Source organism: Capra hircus, chromosome 4 (genome assembly GCF_001704415.2).
Source record: "Capra hircus breed San Clemente chromosome 4, ASM170441v1, whole genome shotgun sequence".
Taxonomy (NCBI): domain Eukaryota; kingdom Metazoa; phylum Chordata; class Mammalia; order Artiodactyla; family Bovidae; genus Capra; species Capra hircus.
Window position 1 is genome coordinate 23,410,493 of NC_030811.1, and position 23,302 is coordinate 23,433,794.

At 42.4% G+C, this 23,302-nt stretch overlaps 1 protein-coding gene across 1 annotated transcript in view; it reads left to right on the forward strand.

Moving 5' to 3' along the window:
- Window positions 4,545-23,302, forward strand: part of CHCHD3 (coiled-coil-helix-coiled-coil-helix domain containing 3) — a 282,198-nt gene continuing 263,440 nt past the window's right edge. The window contains exons 1-2 of the mRNA XM_005679482.2: window positions 4,545-4,800; window positions 18,598-18,685. Coding sequence (XP_005679539.2) covers window positions 4,720-4,800; window positions 18,598-18,685 — 169 coding nt within the window. The 5' untranslated portion in view covers window positions 4,545-4,719. The remainder of the gene's footprint in view (window positions 4,801-18,597; window positions 18,686-23,302) is intronic.

Sequence of the window (23,302 nt, forward strand, 5' to 3'; positions counted from 1 at the left end):
TGAACATTTGATTTATTTTTTATGCTATTATAAATGAAATTGTTTTCTTAATTTAATTTTTATTGTTAATTGCTGGTGTATAGAAATATAATTGATTCTTGTATGATGACCCTCTTTCCTAGATAAGCTTGTTGAACTTAAAAAAAAGTCAGTTTCAATGGATTTTAGTGGATTTAAAAATTTTTTCTATTTATCCTTATCTATAAATACAGTGTTACTTATTTTCCAGTAAGGATGCCTTTTATTCTCCCTATAGTTTCTGCTTCCACCTATCTTTAGTTAGCCTCATGGTTCTAACTCAGTATCACACCTTCTTTCTTTGCTGTCTTTCTCTTTGCTCTGAATTTTCAAGTTTAAATACAGGGGAAAAATGAAAAAAAGATAGAGAATCTGATCGTCTCAAATGTTAGCTATCATTTTTCCTTGGGCAAAGTTTTCCATTGTAGCTCATAACTCTCTAGCTAATAAATTCTGCCTTTGGATTCAGTTCAGTTCAGTTCAGTTCAGTCGCTTAGCCATGTCTGACTCTTTGCGACCCCAAGAATTGCAGCACGCCAGGCCTCCTTGTCTATCACCAACTCCCAGAGTTCACTCAAACTCATGTCCATCGAGTCGGTGATGCCATCCAGCCATCTCATCCTCTCCTCCTCCTCCTGCCCCTAATCCCTCCCAGCATCAGAGTCTTTTCCAGTGAGTCAACTCTTTGTATGAGGCGGCCAAAGTATTGGAGTTTCAGCTTTAGTATCAGTCCTTCCAGTGAACACCCAGGACTGATCTCCTTTAGGATGGACTGGTTGGATCTCCTTGCAGTCCAAGGGACTCTCAAGAGTCTTCTCCAATACCACAGTTCAAAAGCATCAATTCTTCGGTGCTCAGCTTTCTTTATAATCCAACTCTCACATCCATACATGACCACTGGAAAAACCATAACCTTGACTAGACGGACCTTTGTTGGCAAAGTAATGTCTCTGCTTTTTAATATACTGTCTAGGTTGGTCATAATTTCCTTCCAAGAAGTAAGCGTCTTTTAATTTCATGGCTGCAGTCATCATCTACAGTGATTTTGGAGCCCCCAAAAATAAAGTCTGACACTGTTTCCCCATCTATTTCCCATGAAGTGATGGGACCAGATGCCATGATCTTCGTTTTCTGAATGTTGAGCTTTAAGCCAACTTTTTCACTCTCCTCTTTCACTTTCATCAAGAGGCTTTTTAGTTCCTCTTCACTTTCTGCCATAAGGGTGGTGTCATCTGCATATCTGAGGTTACTGATATTTCTCCCGGCAATCTTGATTCCAGCTTGTGCTTCATCCAGCCCAGTGTTTCTCATGATGTACTTTGCATAGAAGTTAAATAAGTAGGGTGACAATATACAGCCTTGACATACTCCTTTTCCTATTTGGAACCAGTCTGTTGTTCCATGTCCAGTTCTAACTGTTGCTTACTGACCTGCATATAGGTTTTTCAAGAGGCAGGTCAGGTGGTCTGGTATTCCCATCTCTTTCAGAATTTTCCACAGTCTATTGTGATCCACACAGTCAAAGGCTTTGGCATAGTCCATAAAGCAGAAATAGATGTTTTTCTGGAACTCTCTTGCTTTTTCCATGATCCAGCCTTTGGTTTAGATGATCACTAATAAGATATAACCAGAGAGAAAGGCAGACCACAGCTTCTGCATAGCTGGAGAAATTTTCTTTAAGGGACTGTATGTATGGCCTGACTTTGAAACTGATACAGACAGAATACTATTGTTATAGTAGGTATTGTTGCAAGATAAGATGCATATAAAGAAAGTGAAAAGTGAAGTTGCTTAGTCGTGTCTGACTCTTGTGATCTCTGTAGCCTGACAGGCTTCTCTGTCCATGGGATTTTCCAGACAGAATACTGGAGTGAGTTGCCATTTCCTTCTCCAGGGAATCTTCCTGACGCAGGGATTGAACCCAGGTCTCCCGTACTGCAGGCAGACTCTTTACCGTTTGAGCCACCAGGGAAGCCCCAGATGCACATATATATTTTTAATTTGGAGGATTTCTTTGTGATGTTGATTGGAATGGATTATTAATTCTAGAATTTTAATTAATTAAAATTTAGGTATAACTGATGCACAATATTATATTGTTTTTGGGGATATAACGTAATGCTTCAGTACTTGTCTATACTGTGAAATGATCAGCACAGGGAAGTCTGACACTGGCTAAGGTTTTTCCCTTGTGATGAAGACTTTCAAAATCCACTACAATTTAAAATGCTCTGTTGTTTATCTAAAGTGTTTTTAGATTGCCTTATAAAACTGCTTATTAAAAAATTTCTTTTCTTCTTTTTGGCCGCACCCTGAGGCTTGCAGGATCTTAGTTCTCCGAGCAGGGATCTAACCTGGGCCCTGACAGTGAAAGTGCTGCATTCTAACCACTAGACCACTAGAGAATTCCCCTCATTTAACATTTTAAAGAGATAAATATATTCAAGATAACTAGTTTTCCTTGGTCTCTTTACTTCCTCCAAGAAACCCTTTCTTTGTAATTAGTTATTTCAGTAAGAATTTACTGCATATCTGTTTTATGTAGAACCTTCAATGCTTGGTACATTTGGGGTAAAAAATGAGGAGGGTGTGTTTGTGGAGGGGAGGTCTCGAAGAAATGAAAAGCATGCTTCCTCGGATTTTTAGTTCCCTGTAGAAGGAAAGTGGAAACATATTATAGAACTTGAGAACATATAGAAAGTAACATGGTGTTTGGAAACTGCGAAGTAGCATAGTATAATTTGGATAGGTATACTGTTGAATAAAATGATGACGTCATAAATTCAGTACTCTGCTGCTGACCAGGGATATAGAGATGAAAAAGACACAGTGTCTGCCCTAAGACTTTATTGTAATAAATCAGCACATAATTGAAGCTCAAAAATGTTATTGCATTTTTATGTGTACCTTTGAAACAAGCTATGATTTTTCCAATAGTCATGTATGGATTGGAGAAGGAAATGGCAACCCACTCCAGTTTTCTTGCCTAGAGAATCCCTGGGACAGGGGAGCCTGGTGGGCTGCCATCTATGGGGTCGCACAGAGTCAGACACGACTGAAGCGACTTAGCAGCAGCAGCAGCAGCATTTATGGATGTGGGAGTTGGACCTTAAAGAAAGCTGAGCGCTGAAGAATTGATGCTTTTGAATTGTGGTGTTGGAGAAGACTCTTGAGAGTCCCTTGGACTGCAAGGAGATCAAATCCTAAAGGAGATCAGTCCTGAGTATTTATTGGAAGGACTGACGTTGAAGCTGAAACTCTGATACTTTGGCCACCTGATGCAAAAGACCCTGATGCTGGGAAAGATTGAAGGTGGGAGGAGATGGGGACGACAGAGGGTGAGATGGTTGGATGGCATCACCAACTCAGTAGACATGACTTTGAGGAAACTCAGGGAGATAGTGATGGATAGAGACACCTGGTGGGCTGCAGTCCACGGGGTCACAAAGAGTCTGACATGACTGAGTGACTGAAAGGAACTGAACTTGAAAGAAGAGGATGTCATGCTGTGTTGCGACTGGCTGCCTTTACTGTTGAAAGAGATTACCTAAGGAGTATCATCACTAACCTAATTCCTAAAGCGAATACCTACACCTCTGTAAGACTAAGGTCATATGGGTAAACTTATATATGTCATAGAACATTTGCAAAAAATAAAACTTAAATATGTATTTAGGTAACATAAACATTATTTATGTGTCCTGTAGAGGTGAAATACTGATTTAGAAACTTTCCAAAGGAAAACTCAACTTTGTCAGATAGTTTTAATTACTGCACTAATTCATATTAATCACTTTTTTTCTGCCTGATCCTATTATGGTATAACTGGCTTCTGTAACTGAAGTGGAAAGAGACAAAAGTGAACGCTCTGCATGTTTGATGCAAATAGTTTTCTCTGTTTTCTTATCTGCAGCTTTGGAAACCATAATATTTAAAATTTTACTTTTCATAAATAAGAAATAAAAACTAGTTTACAAAATAAAGCCGTAGGCCAAATGCAGTGGTGTGCTTTGTTTTGTTTTGCTTTGACTGGTTAAGACTAAAATAAATAACATTTTTTCCTCATATATTTGTGTACAGGAAAATAGGAACGGCTCTATTAGGAGAGTGCAACTCCCTCATTAAACCGTGAGTTCCCTTACGAAAGAGACTGTATCTTTTAACTTGGTAGCCTAAACTTTAAGGGTATCTTTAAGGACAGAATACTACCCTTAAAACGTGCTTTGTTAGATGAAAGAACTTCCTGGATAGTTCCCCCAGTTACACGCCTTTTCTGCAGCCAAGACTACAACTCCCAGAAGGCCATATCCTCGGGAACTCAAAATATGAAGGCGAGAAAAGTTCCAGCACCCATCACGCCAGATCGAGAATACAATTCCCACTATACCCAGGGGCTCCGGAAACCTTGTCAGATACCACCTGTTGTCAAAGCATCCGGGTCTGCGCTAACCAATCCGAGAGCCCCTGCCTTGGAGAGGCGGGCAGTTCGTATCTTTGACCAATTGGAGTCAAGTGTTGTTGTGTCACGTGACCGGAGGAGGCGGGAGCTCAGGACCGGCGCCTTCTCCTTGCCTTTTGGGGTCGTGGCCTTGCTCCCGCTGTGCAAGACAGTAGTCTGGGCCCGTCCACGCACGTGTGTGCCCGTGGGACTTGTGGTGCCTGGGTCCGTGCTAGGTCTCGGCGGGGTCAGTGGCCGAAGCCATGGGAGGGACGGCCAGCACTCGCCGAGTCACCTTCGAGGCGGACGAGAATGAGAACATCACCGTGGTGAAGGGCATCCGGGTGAGTGACAGTGGCGGGCAGAGGGCCAGCATTCCGACTCGAACCCCATATCTCTTGCCTTTTCAGGTTCTGCTCGGCCTGCTTTGCCCCACTTCTGCCGCCAAAGTGTTGTTCGGCCCAAAGCTGAGTTCCTTGCAAAGAAGGTTGAAGTTTCTCAAGACTTGGGACATCTATTCAGAGATATTTCCTGCTGTGTGCCAAGTGCTGAGCATTGTGCTGGGGCGACTGGGGGATGCCAGGTTGATTTAGACCTTCTAAGGGCTCAAAGGCCAGTTTACACTGTATTGCTTAGTAGTCCTGGGACCTTATTTGAAACCCCTGCCTCACTACCCACCTATGAAATGGGCTTGTCTTCTGGATTCAGAATTCAAACCCTGCTTTTGCTCTGCTCACATGACTTCTCTCAGGATGAACTTGGCGTCTTAAGGAACTCTTTATGTACTGTCTGTTGTTGAGTACTCTTCCACTGACAAGCCCCCATTCCCTCAGCACCCACCCACCCACACCTTTAGATTTTCTTCCATGCTTCAGGTGACTTCTGGCTTCTCCTTCCTTCACTTTTGCTTGACATCTTGTCTTTCCCAGATTCCTCCTCTTGTGGCGTGTTGTGCCCAAATTTTGAACTAGGCCCAATGGCTTCTAGACTAACGTCTGCCGGCCTCATAGGACTTGAGATAGGTTTGCGCGTTTTCATATCACTAGGAGCAGTAGAGTTTGTTTTGACCGAGACGTTGGAGAAAAATTTTAAATGCCCCTGCTCATGCTTCATACATAAACTGAAAGCTTGATTTTTCTCTAGGGTGTCAGTATGCCAGCACTCAGTTCATCAACACACCCTCCACCGCACCTGAATTAGCAGCTTCAGGTTTTTGAAGTATGATAACTGAACCTAGTAGATAAAGCAGTTTGACCCCAGAAAGTTTTATTCTGTTTTCCTTCCTCTGTACTACACAACCACCATATGTAAATATGTAAATTCTTTTTAGCATTGATTATGAGGAATTAAAACTTCTTAAATATTTGAAATGTTGAAAAGCTTTTTTACTTTGCAAGCGTTACCTTGAAGAATTTGTTAAAGTTTTCTTAATGAAGACAGACCGTTGAGCTCAACTTTTGGTCTGTGGCCAGCATTTCCTTGCATTAATGAATGGTAGTACCGCATTATGTAATAAGATGTCTGAGGCAGCATTCTTTGCATTGTTGAGGTTTAGTTGGTACTCTTTAAAAATTTCTGTAGGCTGTTTTATGCAGAGACTTGATTAATCTTGCCTTCAGAGGCTTTGAGTGTTACACACCAGAGGGTGAAAAAGAAAAGTAAGAAGAAAAGTAAGTTTGGGTTGAGAAGGCAATTGGCTAGAAAAATGTATAAATTCATGTTCTCATGCTTTAGTATAGGCACAGCGATGGCAGCAAACAAAATTAAAAGAGAATTGGGCTAGAGCACAGAGATTCACGTCAAGTATCAGACAAAGTTAAATATGTTAAGTATGAAGAAAGTTTGAGGTTAGATTAAATGGAGAGATTTTCTTAAAGCCCCTTTTAGAAAAACTTTATAGGAAAAGAAGCTATGTCCTTTGGTCATTCAATTTGGTGGAAATATTCTTTTATTTACTTTTTCTTTCTCATGGAGTGCATTTTATACTGTTGTAATTCAAGGACATATCATGCTCCCTGTGACCTCTGTGCTTTGCTTTTCTTCAGTTTATACCCTTCACCTGGATTGCCCTTGCAGCGTTCTCTCTGTTGCTTCAAATTCTTTTTCAAGGATGATTTTCCATCTCTGAGCTTCAGTTTTCTCACCTGCAAAGTGGTGGGGTTTGAGTACACCTGTAACCTCTCATCTCTTCTAATTCTGAAACTTTGTGCATCTGGTGGCGCTGTGAGTTTCTTGTAGCCATGCTCAGCCTCTTGCACTTTCCCCTAAAAATAGTGTGCTGTTGAATTGTTGAGTACTTAGGTATCATTCTGATTTATTTGAGGTCATGGTCAAAAGAACAAGTGTTAGTTGTTAAACAGACCTCAGTTAAGTTAATTAGGCATTTTCTAGTCTGCATTCTTGGACAGGTAACTTCCCTAAGTATATTCCTGTATTCCCAAAGGGGAGTATCATCTTTTGATTGTGGTAAGAAGATGAAGTATTTAAAGCACATTGTAGATTTTTAATAAAAGGTAGCTGTTATGAAAATGATAGAGTTCCTTCTACATCTCATGTTCTGAGACTCTGAAAGTCTGCAGTGGTAAGAGCATGTGCTTTGGAACCAGGCAAACTGGTGCCAGCTGTGCCTCTCATTAGCTGTGTGCAGCATACTTGTAATACTTAACGTATTCAGACACTGCTTTTGAGAATTTGATGTGATGTATGTAAGTGTCCCTGGTGGGTCAAACAGGAGACCTGGGTTCAACCCCTGGGTTGTAAGATCCTCTGGAGAAGAGGATGGTAACCCACTCTAGTATTCTTGGCTGGAGACTCCCATGGACAGAGGAACCTGGTGGGCTACAATCCATGGGGTCACAAAGAGTCGGACATGACTGAATGGCTAAGCATGCATGTAAGCATCTGGCAGGGTCTGGTACTTTGAAGGTGTTCACTACTCACATGAGTAGTAACTTTTTGGAGCTGGGCAAGGAGATGGATGTGTAACCTTACATGAACTGAATAATAATCAGTAGATAAAAGATAAGAGCATATTGTGTTCTCACACGTGTACCTAAAGGGATATGGACTAGGGAAGGGACTCCTGGGTTCTACAACTGATTGCCTGTGTGATTTTTTTGTCTATGTGTTTTCTAGATGTTTTTAAGCTGATATATATATATATATATATATTTTTTTTTAGCTTGCAGCACTTATTTCCCATGAGAGAGCCACTGTTTTAGCTCAGTTGATTGAAACATGAGGCCAAAACTTCAATATTGAATTGCAGATAGGTTAGTTCAGCTTGGCTGCAGAAAACGTTCCAGATTTTCCCAGTTGACCAACATTTATGCTTTTACTCATAAGAATAAGAGTTTGCCACATATACACACTACTTTATGTAAAGTAAATAATAACCTATTGTATAACACGGGGAACTGTACTCAACATTCTGTAATGGCCTGTACAGGAAAAGAATCTAAGAGAAAAACAAGAGTGGCTATATGTATATATATATCTCTGATTGACTGTGCTGTATGGCAGAAACTAACACAGCATAGTAAATCAGCTGCTCTCCAGTAGAAATTAAAAAAAAAGATGTGTTCCTCTAAACACTGTAATTACTACATGTGTTTCTCTCCAGTGGTTTTGGGCTTTACCAAATCTTGCCCACTTTAGACACCGTTTATTAGTTTCTCGCTAAGAGAATAGCTTCTGTTTCTTTGATACTTTTCCCTTACTTCGGTGCAGACCACTTTTCCACCCCCACTGCTTCTATGTTTATAGAGAATTTTCTTTTGGACCACTGTGACCATTTCACCTGTAGTTACCCTTTTTCATAACAATAAAATTTTAATTTTTTAAATAAAAATAATAAGAGTGTGCCAGCAGTGCAGCAGACTCAGTCGCTGCTGGGAAACCAATTGTGTGTTCCACTGATAAGGATAGTAATTTCATCTTCATTTATGTTAATGTATGAGGAGTCATATTGAGTAAGCAGACATAGGCCTTTTAGTAACTAGGCTGCATTTATTAATAGATCATGTTTTTCCAGATTTTTCTTGCTGAGGTCCTCATCAGCTGGTGATTAAAGGACCTACCTAAAATGTTAAGTTTGAAGTGTCTTCTCACCCACCATGTGTTATTTTCACGGTATTTGTAGGGTCCTGGTTTTTTCTTTCCTTTAATTCTCACCAGTCAACAAGAACCCCCTCCCCCGCTTCCATAAAATAACCTGTATTCTTACACCTGAATCCAGCTTTGAATCTGAACTCACGGATTGGATGAAGGGTCACCCTTTTGCCTTGCCCTCCTTTCCAAGTCTAAACTAAATTTCTTGTGATCGAAAGACCAAGCATTTTGATTACTCATATTGCATGTGCTTAATAGGATTTTTCTGAGCACCTGCTGAGCCTGCTTGGAACGTGTGCCTTCCACTGAATCGTGCACAAGTTTATCTGAAACATCAAAGCTGTGAGTGAACTCTTCCAGAGCAAATGTCAGCTTCAATAAGTATCATTTTCAGAGTAATATTTATCATGCTTCCCAGGCATAAACTAATCTCTGCAACTTGCCTTGAAGTTCCAAGCTGAAATTCACAGGAGCCAGTTACAGTAGCAGGGATGCTAATGTGGAACACAGTTCATGCTTTGGGAGGTCTTAGTAGTTAAGAGCCCCTACAAGAAGAGATTACTTCATGTGGGATATGCTTAAGGATCCTGGAGAGGGTCCATTAACAGAGTCTGCAAGTCCCGTCTGTCACTGGGAGTGCTGAGGAATGTTATCGGGTAAATGATTGGCCCCTTTCCACTTTAGGTTCTGTGAATCTCTTGGGTATACATATTACCATGCTAAGCTTTCTAGGATTTTATACAGAGAGAAGTTCATGATTTCCACTGGTAACAAAGGCAAAGAATATGAGTGGTGAACTACGGACATGAGCTGAAAGTTACATTTTACATATATGTATTTGTAGTATGGAAAATATTCCCCCTTAAGTAAGTATTTAGAAGTAATTTCTTTCAAATAGTAGTGGCAGTTTTTGAAGTCTTGAAATGGTAGTTGAAAAGAAAATGATCTACGCTGCATGGAAAGAGGACCAAGTGAGAAAAATGAGTTTGCGTGTTTGAATCAGTTTGACAAGAAGCACCTGGAAGAAGCTGAGAAAGACTATTATGGAGCTGTGGGTCGGATTCACTTCTGTCTCATGTGGTACCTGTCTTGACGTCTTAGAGAGGGGCAACTTAAAGGGAGTGCTCCTCCCCCTTTACTCTGTTCCTTGGAAGTAGAAAGACTTGATCTTTGTCTGTCTCAGTCTTTTGTTTCTGAGAAAATAAGTAGATTCTGGGTTGATGAATGGTGTGTCCTGATTTTAGATAAGACCAATGAAGGTGGGTGGGAAGAGATGAGTGGGAAGAATATGGAGGATGACCCACGTCTTTTCCTCTTCTGTGGGGCACATGTTGGTGTGGGGAGTAGTATGGACCATGACTTGGCAAGCCTTGTTTACTTAACTACGTCTTCAGGAGCAGTAGAGAATAGGGCAGATAAGTCAGTGAACTGAATTCAACTCTCTTGGCAGGCCCCATTCTTTTGGTTCTCACTAATCATAGAACCCGGGTCTCCTGCACTGCAGGCGGATTCTTTACGGTCTGAGCCATCAGGGAATCCCCGATAGTAGAAGAGGGGTTCTTTCAGTTCACACACTACCGTACATCTATAGGCTTTGGACTCTGCCCATAATAATGCAATAAGCAGAAAATTTTGCATACAATTGAATTAATCCATAGACTTCTGAATCCATGGGCCTCAGGGCATAATTCTAGCATTAATGTGGGTGGGTGGTTGAGGTGTTTATGTCACTCTTCTTGGCCACAAATGATTTCTGTAAATTGCACTTGGTATTTGCCTTGACGGAGATTCCAGAGATGTCGGGAAACCAGGTATAGCAGATGTGGATATTTAAACAGGAAAAAGCTTTTCTAAAAGAGGTACACTATTTAAGGAAAGATGCTTCCTAAAGAAGTTGCTGCTTATACAGAGGCTGGTTGTCCAGCTCTTGCAGAAGCTTACGTTTTACATTTGACCCCTTCTAGGGTCAGTTTTCATCACAGAGAAGAGTTGTTCTCTAGCTGCACATTGTATAACAGGCTGGCATTTCTAAACCTTGTCAGCTGCTTAGCAAATGAGTCCCCAGTTAACAGAGATCAGGTGAGTGCAAGGCCTGAACTCATTACTGAAGCTGGGGTGTCAGCTCAGCGGGTATCAGTTTGAAATATAAAGGATAGCCTGGCTATCGTCTTCCATCAGCATAGTTGTGACCAGACTGGGAAGACGGTAGATCAGGCTTGGAGTAAGCAGAGATGCAACCATAGGCTGCCATGGGTGCTCCTTTGGAAAGACATGAGAAAACTTGTATGAGTAATTCTAAGAACAAAAAAAGGTTGACTCTCAAGGCAACCTTACAACATGTTTATCGACTTAAAAAATGAATTGTGTACCCTTGAATGGCATACTTATAAATTTACTGAAGTATGACCAAAGACCTTATTGGGAAATGCTTTGAATTGATTGAATTTGACATTAAGTAGCAAGTTTTGCGGAGAAGGCAATGGCACCCCATGCCAGTACTCTTGCCTGGAAAATCTCATGGACGGAGAAGCCTGGTAGGCTGCAGTCCATGGGGTCACTATGAGTTGGACACGACTGAGTGACTTCACTTTCACTTTTCACTTTCATGCATTGGAGAAGGAAATGGCAACCCACTCCAGTATTTTTGCCTGGAGAATCCCAAGGACGGGAGAGCCTGGTGGGCTGCCGTCTATGGGGTCGCACAGAGTCGGATACAACTGAAGTGATTTAGCAAGTTTTGAGGCACCAGATAAACCACATAAATACAAAGTTAACAATGAATTAAGAAGTAATGTTTAGGTTGAAAGAGACATTGTACTTTTAATGCAAAGAGCATCAGTTCAGTTCAGTTGCTTAGTCGTGTCTGACTCTTTGAGACCCCATGAATCACAGCACACCAGGCCTCCCTGTCCATCACCAACTCCCGGAGTTCACTCAAACTCATGTCCATCAAGTTGGTGATGCCATCCAACTGTCTCATCCTCTGTCATCCCCTTCTCCTCCTGCCCCCAATCTCTCCCAGCATCAGGGTCTTTTCCAGTGAGTCAGCTCTTCGCATGAGGTGGCCTAAGTATTGGAGTTTCAGCTTTAGTATCAGTCCTTCCAGTGAACACCCAGGACTGATCTCCTTTAGGATGGACTGGTTGGATCTCCTTGTAGTCCAAGGGACTCTCAAGAGTCTTCTCCAACACCACAGTTCAAATGCATCAATTCTTTGGTGCTCAGCTTTCTTCACATCCAACTCTCACATCCATGCATGACCACTGGAAAAACCATAGCCTTGACTAGATGGACCTTTGTTGGCAAAGTAATATCTCTGCTTTTCAGTATGCTATCTAGGTTGGTCACAACTTTCCTTCCAAGGAGTAAGCGTCTTTTAATTTCATGGCTGCAGTCACCATCTGCAGTGATTTTGGAGCCCCCCAAAATAAAGTCTGACACTGTCTCCACTGTTTCCCCATCTATTTCCCATGAAGTGATGGGACCAGATGCCATGATCTTCGTTTTCTGAATGTTGAGCTTTAATCCAACTTTTTCACTCTCCTCTTTCGCTTTCATCAAGAGGCTTTTTAGTTCTTCTTCACTTTCTGCCATAAGGGTGGTGTCATCTACATATCTGAGGTTATTGATATTTCTTCTGGCAATCTTGATTCCAGCTTGTGCTTCTTCCAGTCCAGTGTTTCTCATGATGTACTCTGCATAGAAGTTAAATAAGCAGGGTGACAATATACAGCCTTGACGTACTCCTTTCCTATTTGGAACCAGTCTGTTGTTCCATGTCCAGTTCTAACTGTTGCTTCCTGACCTGCATATAGGTCTCTCAAGAGGCAGGTCAGGTGGTCTGGTATTCCCATCTCTTTCAGAATTTTCCACAGTTTATTGTGATCCACACAGTCAAAGGCTTTGGCATAGTCAATCAAGCAGAAATAGATGCTTTTCTGGAACTCTCATTTTTTCGATAATCCAGAGGAAGTTGGCAATTTGATCTCTGGTTCGTCTGCCTTTTCTAAAACCAGCTTGAACATCTGGAAGTTCATGGTTTACATACTGCTGAAGCTTGGCTTGGAGAATTTTGAGCATTACTTTACTAGCATGTGAGATGAGTGCAATTGTGCGGTAGTTTGTGCATTCTTTGGCATTGCCTTTCTTTGGGGTTGGAATGAAAACTGACCTTTTCCAGTCCTGTGGCCACTGCTGAGTTTTCCACGTTTGCTGGCATAGTGAGTGCAGCACTTTCACAACATCATCTTTCAGGATTTGAAATTGCTCAACTGGAATTCCATCACCTCCACTAGCTTTGTTCGTAGTGATGCTTCCTAAGGCCCACTTGACTTCACATTCCGTGAAGTGAAGTGAAGTCGCTCAGTTGTGTCCGACTCTTAGCAACCCCATAGACTGTAGCGTACCAGGCTTCTCTGTCCATGGGATTTTCCAGGCAACAGTACTGGAGTGGATTGCCATTTTCTTCTCCAGGGGATCTTCCCAACCCAGGGCTCAAACCCAGGTCTCCTGCATTGTAGACAGACGCTTTACCATCTGAGCCACCAGGGAAGTCCCTCACATTCCATAGATAGGGATAAATGGGCAGCTTATACTCAGACCAGGACTCATGCAGGCCTTGTCTTCACGCATCACGTAGAGAAGGATCTTCATATGAACTTGGTGCAGCTGATGAGAGTGAAGCGAGATAAATGGGCTGTTGAAGTCCTGGTGGCTGGAGCTGTATTAGTTGTTTGTGTTGCATCTTGGAACCCTTCCTCCTCGGTAACTCCAGGGGTAGGTGTTACTTTCCTAGTTTCCAGATGAGGAAAGGGAGGCCCATTGAGGGGTTACATAGCTAGTCGGTTACTGGTGCGTCATCCTTTATTCTGGGCCAGTGTTTTGTAAGGTATAAAATCATATATGTCAAATTAGCTTACATATATTAGCTTTAAGCACATAAATTATATTACATATGTATCATAGTAGATGTATTATAGGATAATATATAGTAATATGGTATGTGATATAAAATGTGCATAATACATTACAGCATACTGTGTTAATACAGTACATTATATATTATGTATTGGTACATTACCTTATATATTGAGTAAACTTTAAATTATATATCGATAAAAATAGCTTTAGGATTCCAAAACTTAATAAGCCTCATTTTATTTCCTCATGAGGAAGTCATATATGTTGTGTGGGATAGGGAGTGTATTATTTAGTGGCAGAGAAAGCACGGAATGAAAATGGGGTTACTGGTTGCCGGTCCTGATGCTACCAGTAGCTGGATATCACTTAGAATCTCTCTTTTTCTCACCTGTGAATTGAGAGGATTGGGGTCGGTCTGAAGGCGTTCTTCCTGTGACGTAGCTCAGCTTTGCAGATGAGTTGAGGAGCAGTCTCCGCGGCTGTCTGTTGATAGAGAAGCCGAGTCCATTGGCGCTCTCCTTCCTAACTTCCTCTTCTCTTCTGAGAAAGGAGTCATGGTTTCTCCTTCAAAGATCACAGCTTTTGAGCTGTCGACTTTCCCTTTGCTGTCCCCTCTCCATTCTGCTTTGGGTCCTGAGATACAGGTAACTGTTCAGCTACAGACCGTTTTGTGTTCATTGATGTTTCCCAAGGGCCTCAATCGGTGCTCAGCCTGGTCAGCGTTGTTGGGTGGCTCACTAACACATAGGAGCTCACAGTTCTGTGCAAAGGCAAATGCTTGTTCTGTCACTGGAGCACTGGACATTTGTGCAAGGTACCTGTGGGGGGGCACAGGAAGGGTCCTGTTGGATAGGCAGAGTTGGCATGGAATGACTTTAGGATGTTTTGAGCTGAAGTTTGAAAGGCAGTTCTCTCCCGAGGTGTGAAGGCATTGTAGGCAAAAATAAAGGCAAAGAGATGGCAGCGCGTGGCCAGCGTGGGTGGAGAACGGGTTATGGAGTGTTGAGGGAAAAGCCGTGGAAGTCGTGGTTGGAGAATGAGGCCACAACCAAAAGCAGAGGAAGTCTTGAATGCCACGCAAGACACTTTGGCCTTTCTGGTCAACAGAGGTAGCTGTTGAAGGACTTGAAGTGAGAATTACCATAATCATTTGTATTTTAGGAGGGATATTGATGCCATGAATTAGGGCAGGGGAAACAGGATGGGAGAAGGGACGGCAAATTCATTAGCTGTTTAGGGGTTGAGGAGGTCACGGCTCAGAGAATGAGGGAGAGAGAAGCGTCGAGAACTCCTGAGTTTTGATTTAGGAAGCTGGGTGGAGGTGGTGTCATGAATGAGATAAGGAAAGCAAGAGGACACAGAGGTCTTTTTTGGCAAATGTGAATTCAGCTTGGGACATGTTGGGTTGGAGGTGCTTGTGGTCTGTCCCTGGAGAGGTGTCCATTAGGCAACTCAGTGTTTAGGTCTGCCTTTTGGGATGCAGGTCTTCGACTGGGGATAATGGGTTTAGAATTCATTAATTAATCAACAGCAGTTATTAATAAACATCAGGAGAGTGAATGAGAGTACTACCAAGAGCATGTGGAGTGAGAAGAAATCAAGGCAAAGAACAGAATGTGGAGCCCTCTAGCATATTAGAGGGGGCAGGGAAGGACTTCTCAGGTGGCTCAGTGGTAAGAGATGTGGGTTGCATCTCTGGGTCGGGAAGATTCCCCTGGAGAGGGAAATGACAACCCACTTCAGTATCCTTGCTTGGGAAATGCCATGGATAGAGGAGCCTGGTGGGTTGTAGTCCATGGGGTCGCAAAGAATCAGACTTGACTTAGCGACTAAACAACAGCAACACAAGGGAGGGGGAAGCCTGCAGAAGAGAGAAGACTCAGGCAGAGTCCTAGGACCAGCAGGAAGGGGATGTTGGAAAAGTGGCGTGGGGGGTGGGGGATGGGTTTCTGGAAGCTGGGAGTGATGCTAAAGGGAAGTCATAAATTAGGTGCTTTGTAAATATAAAAGATGTTTATTCATATAAATATCTTGCTCAGTTGTGGCTGACTGTTTGCTATCCCATAGACTGTAGCCCACCAGGCTCCTCTGTCCATGGGATTCTCCAGGCAGGAATAGTAGAGTGGGTTACCATGCCCGCCTTCAGGGCATCTTCCCAACCCAGGGATCGAGTCCACTTGTGTCTCCTGCATTGGCATGTGGATTCTTTACTACTGTGCCACCTGGAAGCCTGTATAAATGCAGAAGGTTATTTATTTGATCAGTGGTGACTTTTGCCTGGTTTTGGGTTGCAAGTCAGTCAGTGGAGTGTTAAGGAAGTAGAAACTGGAAGAAGGTCCCTGAGGATGTAGCGGTGGCAGTGGGTGGGGTTGGGGGGTAAGGAGGGGTTGTTTCTCCCTGTTACTTGACCTGCAAACCTTTTTGATGATTTCTGCTTTGCCTTCATCTAGTCAGACAGTGAGTCTGGCAGTGAAGGGGATGTCTGAGTGTGACCTTGATTCTCAGACTTCCTGGATTTGAATCCTGGCTTCATTATTGACAACCTGTATGATCCAGCACAAGTTATTTAATTTGGCTTTGCTCCAGTCTCCTCACCTATACAGTGAACATAATAAAATTATCTCATAGGATTGTGAAGGATTAAATGAGCCAAATACTTGGTTTAACATCAGTGCCTGGCACCTAATAAGTACTCGGAGGTTAACTTTTTTTTTTAAACAACTTTATTGTGGTAAAATTTACATACAATAAAATTCACCTGTTTTCTGTGTATAGCACTTTCTAATGAATTTACAGACTTGTGCAACCATCACTACTTTCCAGTTTTAGAACATTTTCATCACCCCAATAAAATCTCTCATGCCCATTTCCAGTTAATCTCCATTCTCATTCCAGCCTTAGGCAACCACTTACCTAAGATATTTTCCATCTGTACAGAGTTCCCTTTTCTGAGCATTTCAGGTAAATGGGATTATACAGTATGTGGCCTTTTGTCATTGGCCTCCTTAACTGTTTTTCAGGTCTGTCCTTATTGCAGCCAATTTCAGAATGGCACTTCTTTTCATCGATGAATCCTAGTCCACCGTATGGACGTATAATGTTTTGTTTGTCCATCCACCGGAAGATGGATGTTGCTTCCGCTTGTGCTGCTACGGATAGAGCTGCTCTGCACATTCCTGTGCGAGTCTTTGTGTGGACATATGCTTAATAGCTTCTTAATTGGTCCTTTAGCCTTCTTCAGGGGTCCTCCTGCTTCTGTTCTCATCCCCCTCCAATCTGTTCTTCACACTGTAGCTAGAGTGATCTTTCTAAAATGGAAGTCTCATTGTGTCATTACCCTGCTTAAAATCCTTCAGTAGTGCCTAGCTGCCCTCAGGATCAAGTTCAGCCCCCTGACTTGAAGGATTTATTTACTAAGAGTCTTCAAAATCCACAATCTTATTTCCCTCTCCACCTTCTGTTTCACTGAGCCCGTCCTCAACTTCCTGCTTCAGCCATTCTTTTCTTCATCCATATTTTCATGTATTTAACCATTCACTTATTAACTAGGCTTATTGAGGCTCTGGGGTATAGGACTGGACAGCACAGCCAAATCCATGCTTTCCTGGAGCTTTGTTTCTAGTGAGCAAGACAGGCGCTAAACAGGAAAGTATCAGATAGTGATAAGTGCTATAGAACGAGTGAAAGTCCCTCTGTCCTTTCCGACTCTTTGCGACCCCAAGGACTGTACAGTCCATGGAATTCTCCAGGCCAGAATACTGCAGTGGGTAGCCTTTCCCTTCTCCAGGGGATCTTCCCAACCCAGGGATCAAACCCAGGTCTCCCACATTGCAGGTGGATTCTTTATTGGCTGAGCCACAAGGGAAGCCTGATAAGAAAATAATAAAAGGATGATATGATACCTAGGGGTTAGAGGTGCTGATGACTCAAATCTCATGGCCTGAGTGTTCCTCGTTGCCTTCATGCTGTTGCCAACTGCCTGTTTGATATTTCCACTGCTGTTAAGCCCTGCTGCTTAATGGTAGCTTCATGTGGTACCCTGTTCTTTCTTCTTAATTTTTAAAATACTTGTTTTTGGCTGCGCTGAGTCTTTGTTGGTGTGCATAGGCTTTCTCTAATTGCAGTGCTTGGACTTCTCATCGTGGTGGCTTCTCTTGGAGATGAGCGCGGGCTTTAGGACACGCGGGCTTCATTAGCTGTGGCTTCTGGGCTCTGGAGCACGGGCTTAGTAGTTGCTACTAGTTGTGGCACGTGGGCTTAGTTGCACTGGGGCTTGTGGAGTCTTCCCAGACCAGGGATCGAACCCATGTCCCCTGCATTGGCAGGTGGATTCTTAACCACTGGACCACCAGGGAAATCCTAATACCCTCTTCTTATAGTACTCTTATCCTACTCCTTCTGTTCCTAAGTACTGTTCATCCTTCTTAACCTCCTGCCCAGGCCCACTCCCAAAGCCTGGTTAGATGCCCTGCCCGTCTTGCCTGTTGTGCTGTCTGTCCTTCCATTATGGGCCAACTGACTTAAGTAACATTCTTCACATTATATTTAAATGCATGGTGGTTGTCTGTTTCTTTTTCTCTTTAAGCAACTTGATTGTTAGAATCAACTGTTAGAGTACTTGAAGCCTAGCCTAGTTCCTGGCACAGAGTTGGTGCATAAAGAAATCTACTGAAAGAGGGATTGTTTGTGGTTAGCCTTGAACGGAGGGAGGGTGGGAGGGACACCGTTTCATTTGGGACTGGAGGGAAGGAAGGCGCTAAGGCCTGCTGCAAGTGTAAATTAATTTGGAGGATGAGGGAGGAAAGTTGGAGGAGTTCTGATGGCTTACATTTTCTCAGAGATTACAATTTCGTGTACAGTATAGAATGAGGGAAAGAGTCATTTATAACGAGCAATGCATTAGAAGAAATGAAGAAGCAGTGCTGTGGGGTGCATCTTGAAACCTTAACACTCTTCTTGGTTTTAGCTTCACAGCGATCAGATTTAGTCCGATTTCTTCAGGCCATTCGTTACACGCATAGCCGTGGATGACTGGCTTACTTGGATGCTATTGTACTGTTTTCTTTCTTGTTCTCTTATAATTGATTTTATTTTGATGTTACTCTTTTCAGCTTTCGGAAAATGTGATTGATCGTATGAAGGAAACCTCTCCATCTGGCCCGAAGTCTCAGCGGTATTCTGGTACTTATGGTGCCTCAGGTATTTCAGAGTTTGAATTTCTGAGTTCTTAGTAGAAAACCTTTAAGCGGTGAAAGTTCCCTCGGTAGTCACGTTCTCCCGCACTCTGTCTTGTTACTTGGATGCTTTTTTACAGGAGAATTGTCTTCCTTTGGTATTCATGGGGAACTGGTTCTGGGACCCTCTTGAATACTGTAGTCCATGGATGCTCAAGTCCCTTATATAAGACGGGTAGTATTTGCCTATAATCTATGTACATCTTCCCATGTATTGATTGTTTAAATCTTGTTTAGATTATTTATGATACCTAATGCACTGGATGCACTTTCCTGCATTGGAGAAGGCAGTGGTAACCCACTCCAGTATTATTGCCTGGAGAATCCCAGGGACGGGGAAGCCTGGTGGGCTGCCGTCTATGAGGTCGCACAGAGTTGCACACGACTGAAGTGACTTAGCAATGCACTGTAAATGCCGTAGAAATAATTGCCTGCATGACAAATTCAAGTTTTGGGTTTTTGGGGTTTTCTGGAATTGTTTTTTTTTTCTTCTCCCTGAATAATTTCAGTCTGGGGTTGGTGGAATCTGTGGATGTGGAACTTGCAGTTATGGAAGGCCAACTGTGTTAGCAGTTAGTATTGGGGTTTCTTTTAAAATGCTTATATGTAAGGTAGAATGAATCTACTTTCAAACAGTCTTTGGAAATTTTTTTTTTTTCTCTTCCAGCTCCTGAATCCTCTGTTAGGCTTTGGAAGGTTATTTCCTAGCTTTTTGTGTAAAATGAATGACGTATAAGGGGTATTAGAAGTTTGGGAGTAAATATTTATTAAAAAAAATTGAACTTAGAAAATACTGATTTATTGTTTCCAGATGGTGAAATTTCTCTAATGATTTTACTTTGTAATGGATTTCTTCAAGTTTATAAGCAGTTTATTCCTTCAGAGTCTTAATTATTGATGAAAATATGTTAAATGAAATCCATAGAGGATTATTGTCTCATTTTATCTGTGGATCCTGGGGGATAAGAGATTGTTTTTCTTTCCTCTCTCCTACCCCCATCCATCGATTCATCCACCTAAACTTACTGAGCACCTGCTATGCATCTGGCCCTGTTCTTGTTGCCACCAAATTTGATGGATGGACATGCTGTGTTTTGGTGAAATGACAGCAAGGAAGTAGTTGGGATGATTCATTGTGAACTAAATGAGAATTTTCATTATTTATTAGAAAGGAGTATTGGGTGGTAAATCTAGCTGCAGACTGAAATACCTTGAGAAAGATGAGCTCCTGCACAGATGCCTCACTTGGCAGCATTTGTGACCCTCTTACTAATCATTAAATTGATAACCACAAGTTGAACTTCTGATGTGTTCAGAGCAGAAAGTGCCGAGATGAATAAGAAATAGTTCTTGTCCTTTTAAAACTTCTTGTTTGGTAGGAGCATTAAGAAGAGTTCGTAGTTCATGAAGGTTAACTAGTAAGTGGCCACTCACTCTGCCAGAAACCCTTTCTTTGACTTCTGGGCCACACTGTTGGTTTTCCTTCTACCTTACTTGGATTCTCCAAAAGCTGGCTTAAAGCTCAGCATTCAGAAAACTAAGATCATGGCATCTGGTCCCATCACTTCAATGCAAATAGATGGGGAAACAGTGGAAACAGTGACAGAATTATTTTTGGGGGGCTCCAAAATCACTGCAGATGGTGACTGCAGCCATGAGAGTAAAAGATGCTTGCTCCATGGAAGAAGTTATGACCAACCTAGATAGCATATTGAAAAGCAGAGACCTTACTTTGCCAACAAAGGTCCGTCTAGTCAAAGGTATGGTTTTTTCAGTAGTCATGTATAGATGTGAGAGTTGGACTGTTAAAAAAAAGTTGTGCACTGGAGAATTGATGCTTTTGAACTGTGTTGGAGAAGACTCTTGAGAGTCCCTTGGACTGCAAGGAGATCCAGCCAGTCCATCCTAAAGGAAATCAGTCCTGAATATTCATTGGAAAGATTGATGTTGAAGCTGAAACTGCAATACTTTGGTCACCTGATGTGAAGAGCTGACTCATTGGAAAAGACCCTGATACTGGGAAAGATTGAAGGGGATGACAGAGGATGAGATGGTTGAATGGCATCACTGACTCAATGGACATGAGTTTGAGTAAACTCCAGAGGTTGGTCAGAGAAGGAAGTGGCACCCCACTCCAGTACTCTTGCCAGGAAAATCCCATGGACAGAGGAGCCTGGTAGGCTGCAGTCCATGGGGTTGCTAAGAGTCAGACACGACTCAGCGACTTCACTTTCACTTTTCACTTTCATGCCTTGGAGAAGGAAATGGCAACCCACTCCAGTGTTTTTGCCTGGAGAATCCCAGGGACGGGGGAGCCTGGTGGGCTGCCATCTGTGGGGTTGCGCAGAGGTGGACACAACTGAAGTGACTTAGCAGCAGCAGCAGCCAGGGGTTGGTAATGGACAGGGAGGCCTGGCTTGCTGCAGTCCATGGGGACTCAAAGAGTCTGACACCACTGAGCGACTGAGCTGAACTATGTACACGCTCAGTCTAGTCTTTGCCTATTTCCACTAACATCATCAAATTGCATACCTTTTGAATCATTATGTAATTGCCTCTCAAAACTCTGTCTCTAGCCCTGACCTCTCCCTGCAACTGTTGTCTCAGATAACTGCCATCTTCAGATTGCCCCTTAGATTTCTTCAACTTAACACATCCAAAGCAAACCTTTCTGTTCTTCAGAGTTGCTTCTTCTCTTTATCTTTCCCAGTAAAGGGCACTGGGATTCACCCTTGTTTACTCTTTTTTTTTCTTTTTGATTCTTCTGTTAGACCATTAGCTGATCTTATCAGCTCCGTCTCCAAAATAGGTCTGGAGCTGGTCTTCGCACGTCCATCTTCACTGCTGCATCTCCAGTCGAAATAGCCACCATCTCTTCTCTTGCCTTTCAGTGAAGCCTCTTAACTGGCTCCCCACTTCCACCGTTGTCCTCCGTGTGTGCTCTGCCATGCGCAAGAGGCCTCAGCAGCCTTTAAAAACATAAACCAGCTCATGTCACATCCCAGTGGTGATTTGCCACATGCTTACAGTATAATTTGAATTGCTTTATTGGCTTCTGGGGTACACCATGACTGATCCCTTTCTGCCTTTCCAAAATCACCTTTCGATACATGGGGATTTTTAAAAATTGGAATTTGATCTAAAATATGCTTTGTTCTCGGTTGATTTCTTTTTAACGTACTGTGTTCAGGAGATGGGATGATGCTATGCACTGATGATTAAATAGTGAAAGAGAACATTTAATGTTTATTATGTGCCAGGTACTCTGTTAAATCCTTTATGTCTGTCTTATGTAATCTGTATAACCCTGTGAGGAAGGTACTATATTAAGTCGTTTTACATGGGAGGAATTAGAGACTTGAAGTGATTAATTATCTTGCCCAAAGTTGCACAGCTGGTGAGTAGTGGAGGTAATGGTTGACTTCAAGTCTGTCTGACTCCGGAGCAAATGCTGTAAAGCACTGTTTTATTGTAGTTTGAATGAAGCCTTGCTTCATATGTAAAAAGGACATGAGAGAAACTAGGGAAAGAGGTGCTTTTCAGTGATGTTCTGCTAGAGTTTAAGAAAGCACTTTCTTTTTCTAACTGATTGTTCGTTTTTCTAGCTTTTCCCTGTGTTGGCTCTCGTTTACAGTGAGCTGAAGGAGAAGGAAGTGTTTTCCTTCTTGTCTTGGTTTCTTAAACTTGTACTTTGAGAGAACAGGTGAAGGTGGAAAGACTTTCCCTCAGTGCTCATGGTGTGGCCTTGCGGAGCATCACACTGACTTTGTGATGGGTTCTGGCTGTGCTGAGGGATCCATCCCATCCCGTTTCTGTTTGATGTGACTGATGAACTTGTTGGTCCATGACCAGCCTGGGCACTGAAAGGTCTTTGAATGTTACCTTGTGTTTTGTTGGTTGGGCTAGAACGACACTGTCTCAGTGGTAGCCATTTGTCACACGTGGCTATTCATATTTAAATTAAAACCAATTAAAATGAAGTAAAATAAAGATTTCATCTCTTTGGTGCACGGTAACTGCCTGTGGCTAGTGGCGCCATGTTGGGCAGTGCAGGCAGAGGACATTTTCATCTTTGCAGAAAGTTCTCTTGCACAGCTTTAGAATTTTCACGCTTCATTAGATGATTTTAATGATGCAGTGACTGCGATAGTGGAGCTAGATGGCTCTTTGTGTTTGTGAATCTAGTTTCCTGCATTTTCTACATCCCAGCTTCCCCAGGACTGCAGGTAAATGGACGCTTTAGGAAATATTTCAGGGAATACTGCCTTCACCCCAGTCTTTAGCACAGCTTCCTACCTAACCTTGTGTGTTATGAGTGTATTGGAGGAATTGATTTCTTAGACTCAGAGAGGTTGGTGAACATGTGTGTACCCTCATTGCCATACAAGCACTTGCTTTTTCTCTCTGCACCTTGATGTGAAAAAAGCTCAGCAAGGCTAATAGTGCCAACTCTTTGAGAATATTTCCCTTACCCATGCCAACCTAACCCAAGAAAAGAACTAAGATTTGACATACTGTTTTAAAAAGATATTGCCTTTAGGTTCAGAATGCAATTAGACTATGATTGTGCAAATTAGCAAAG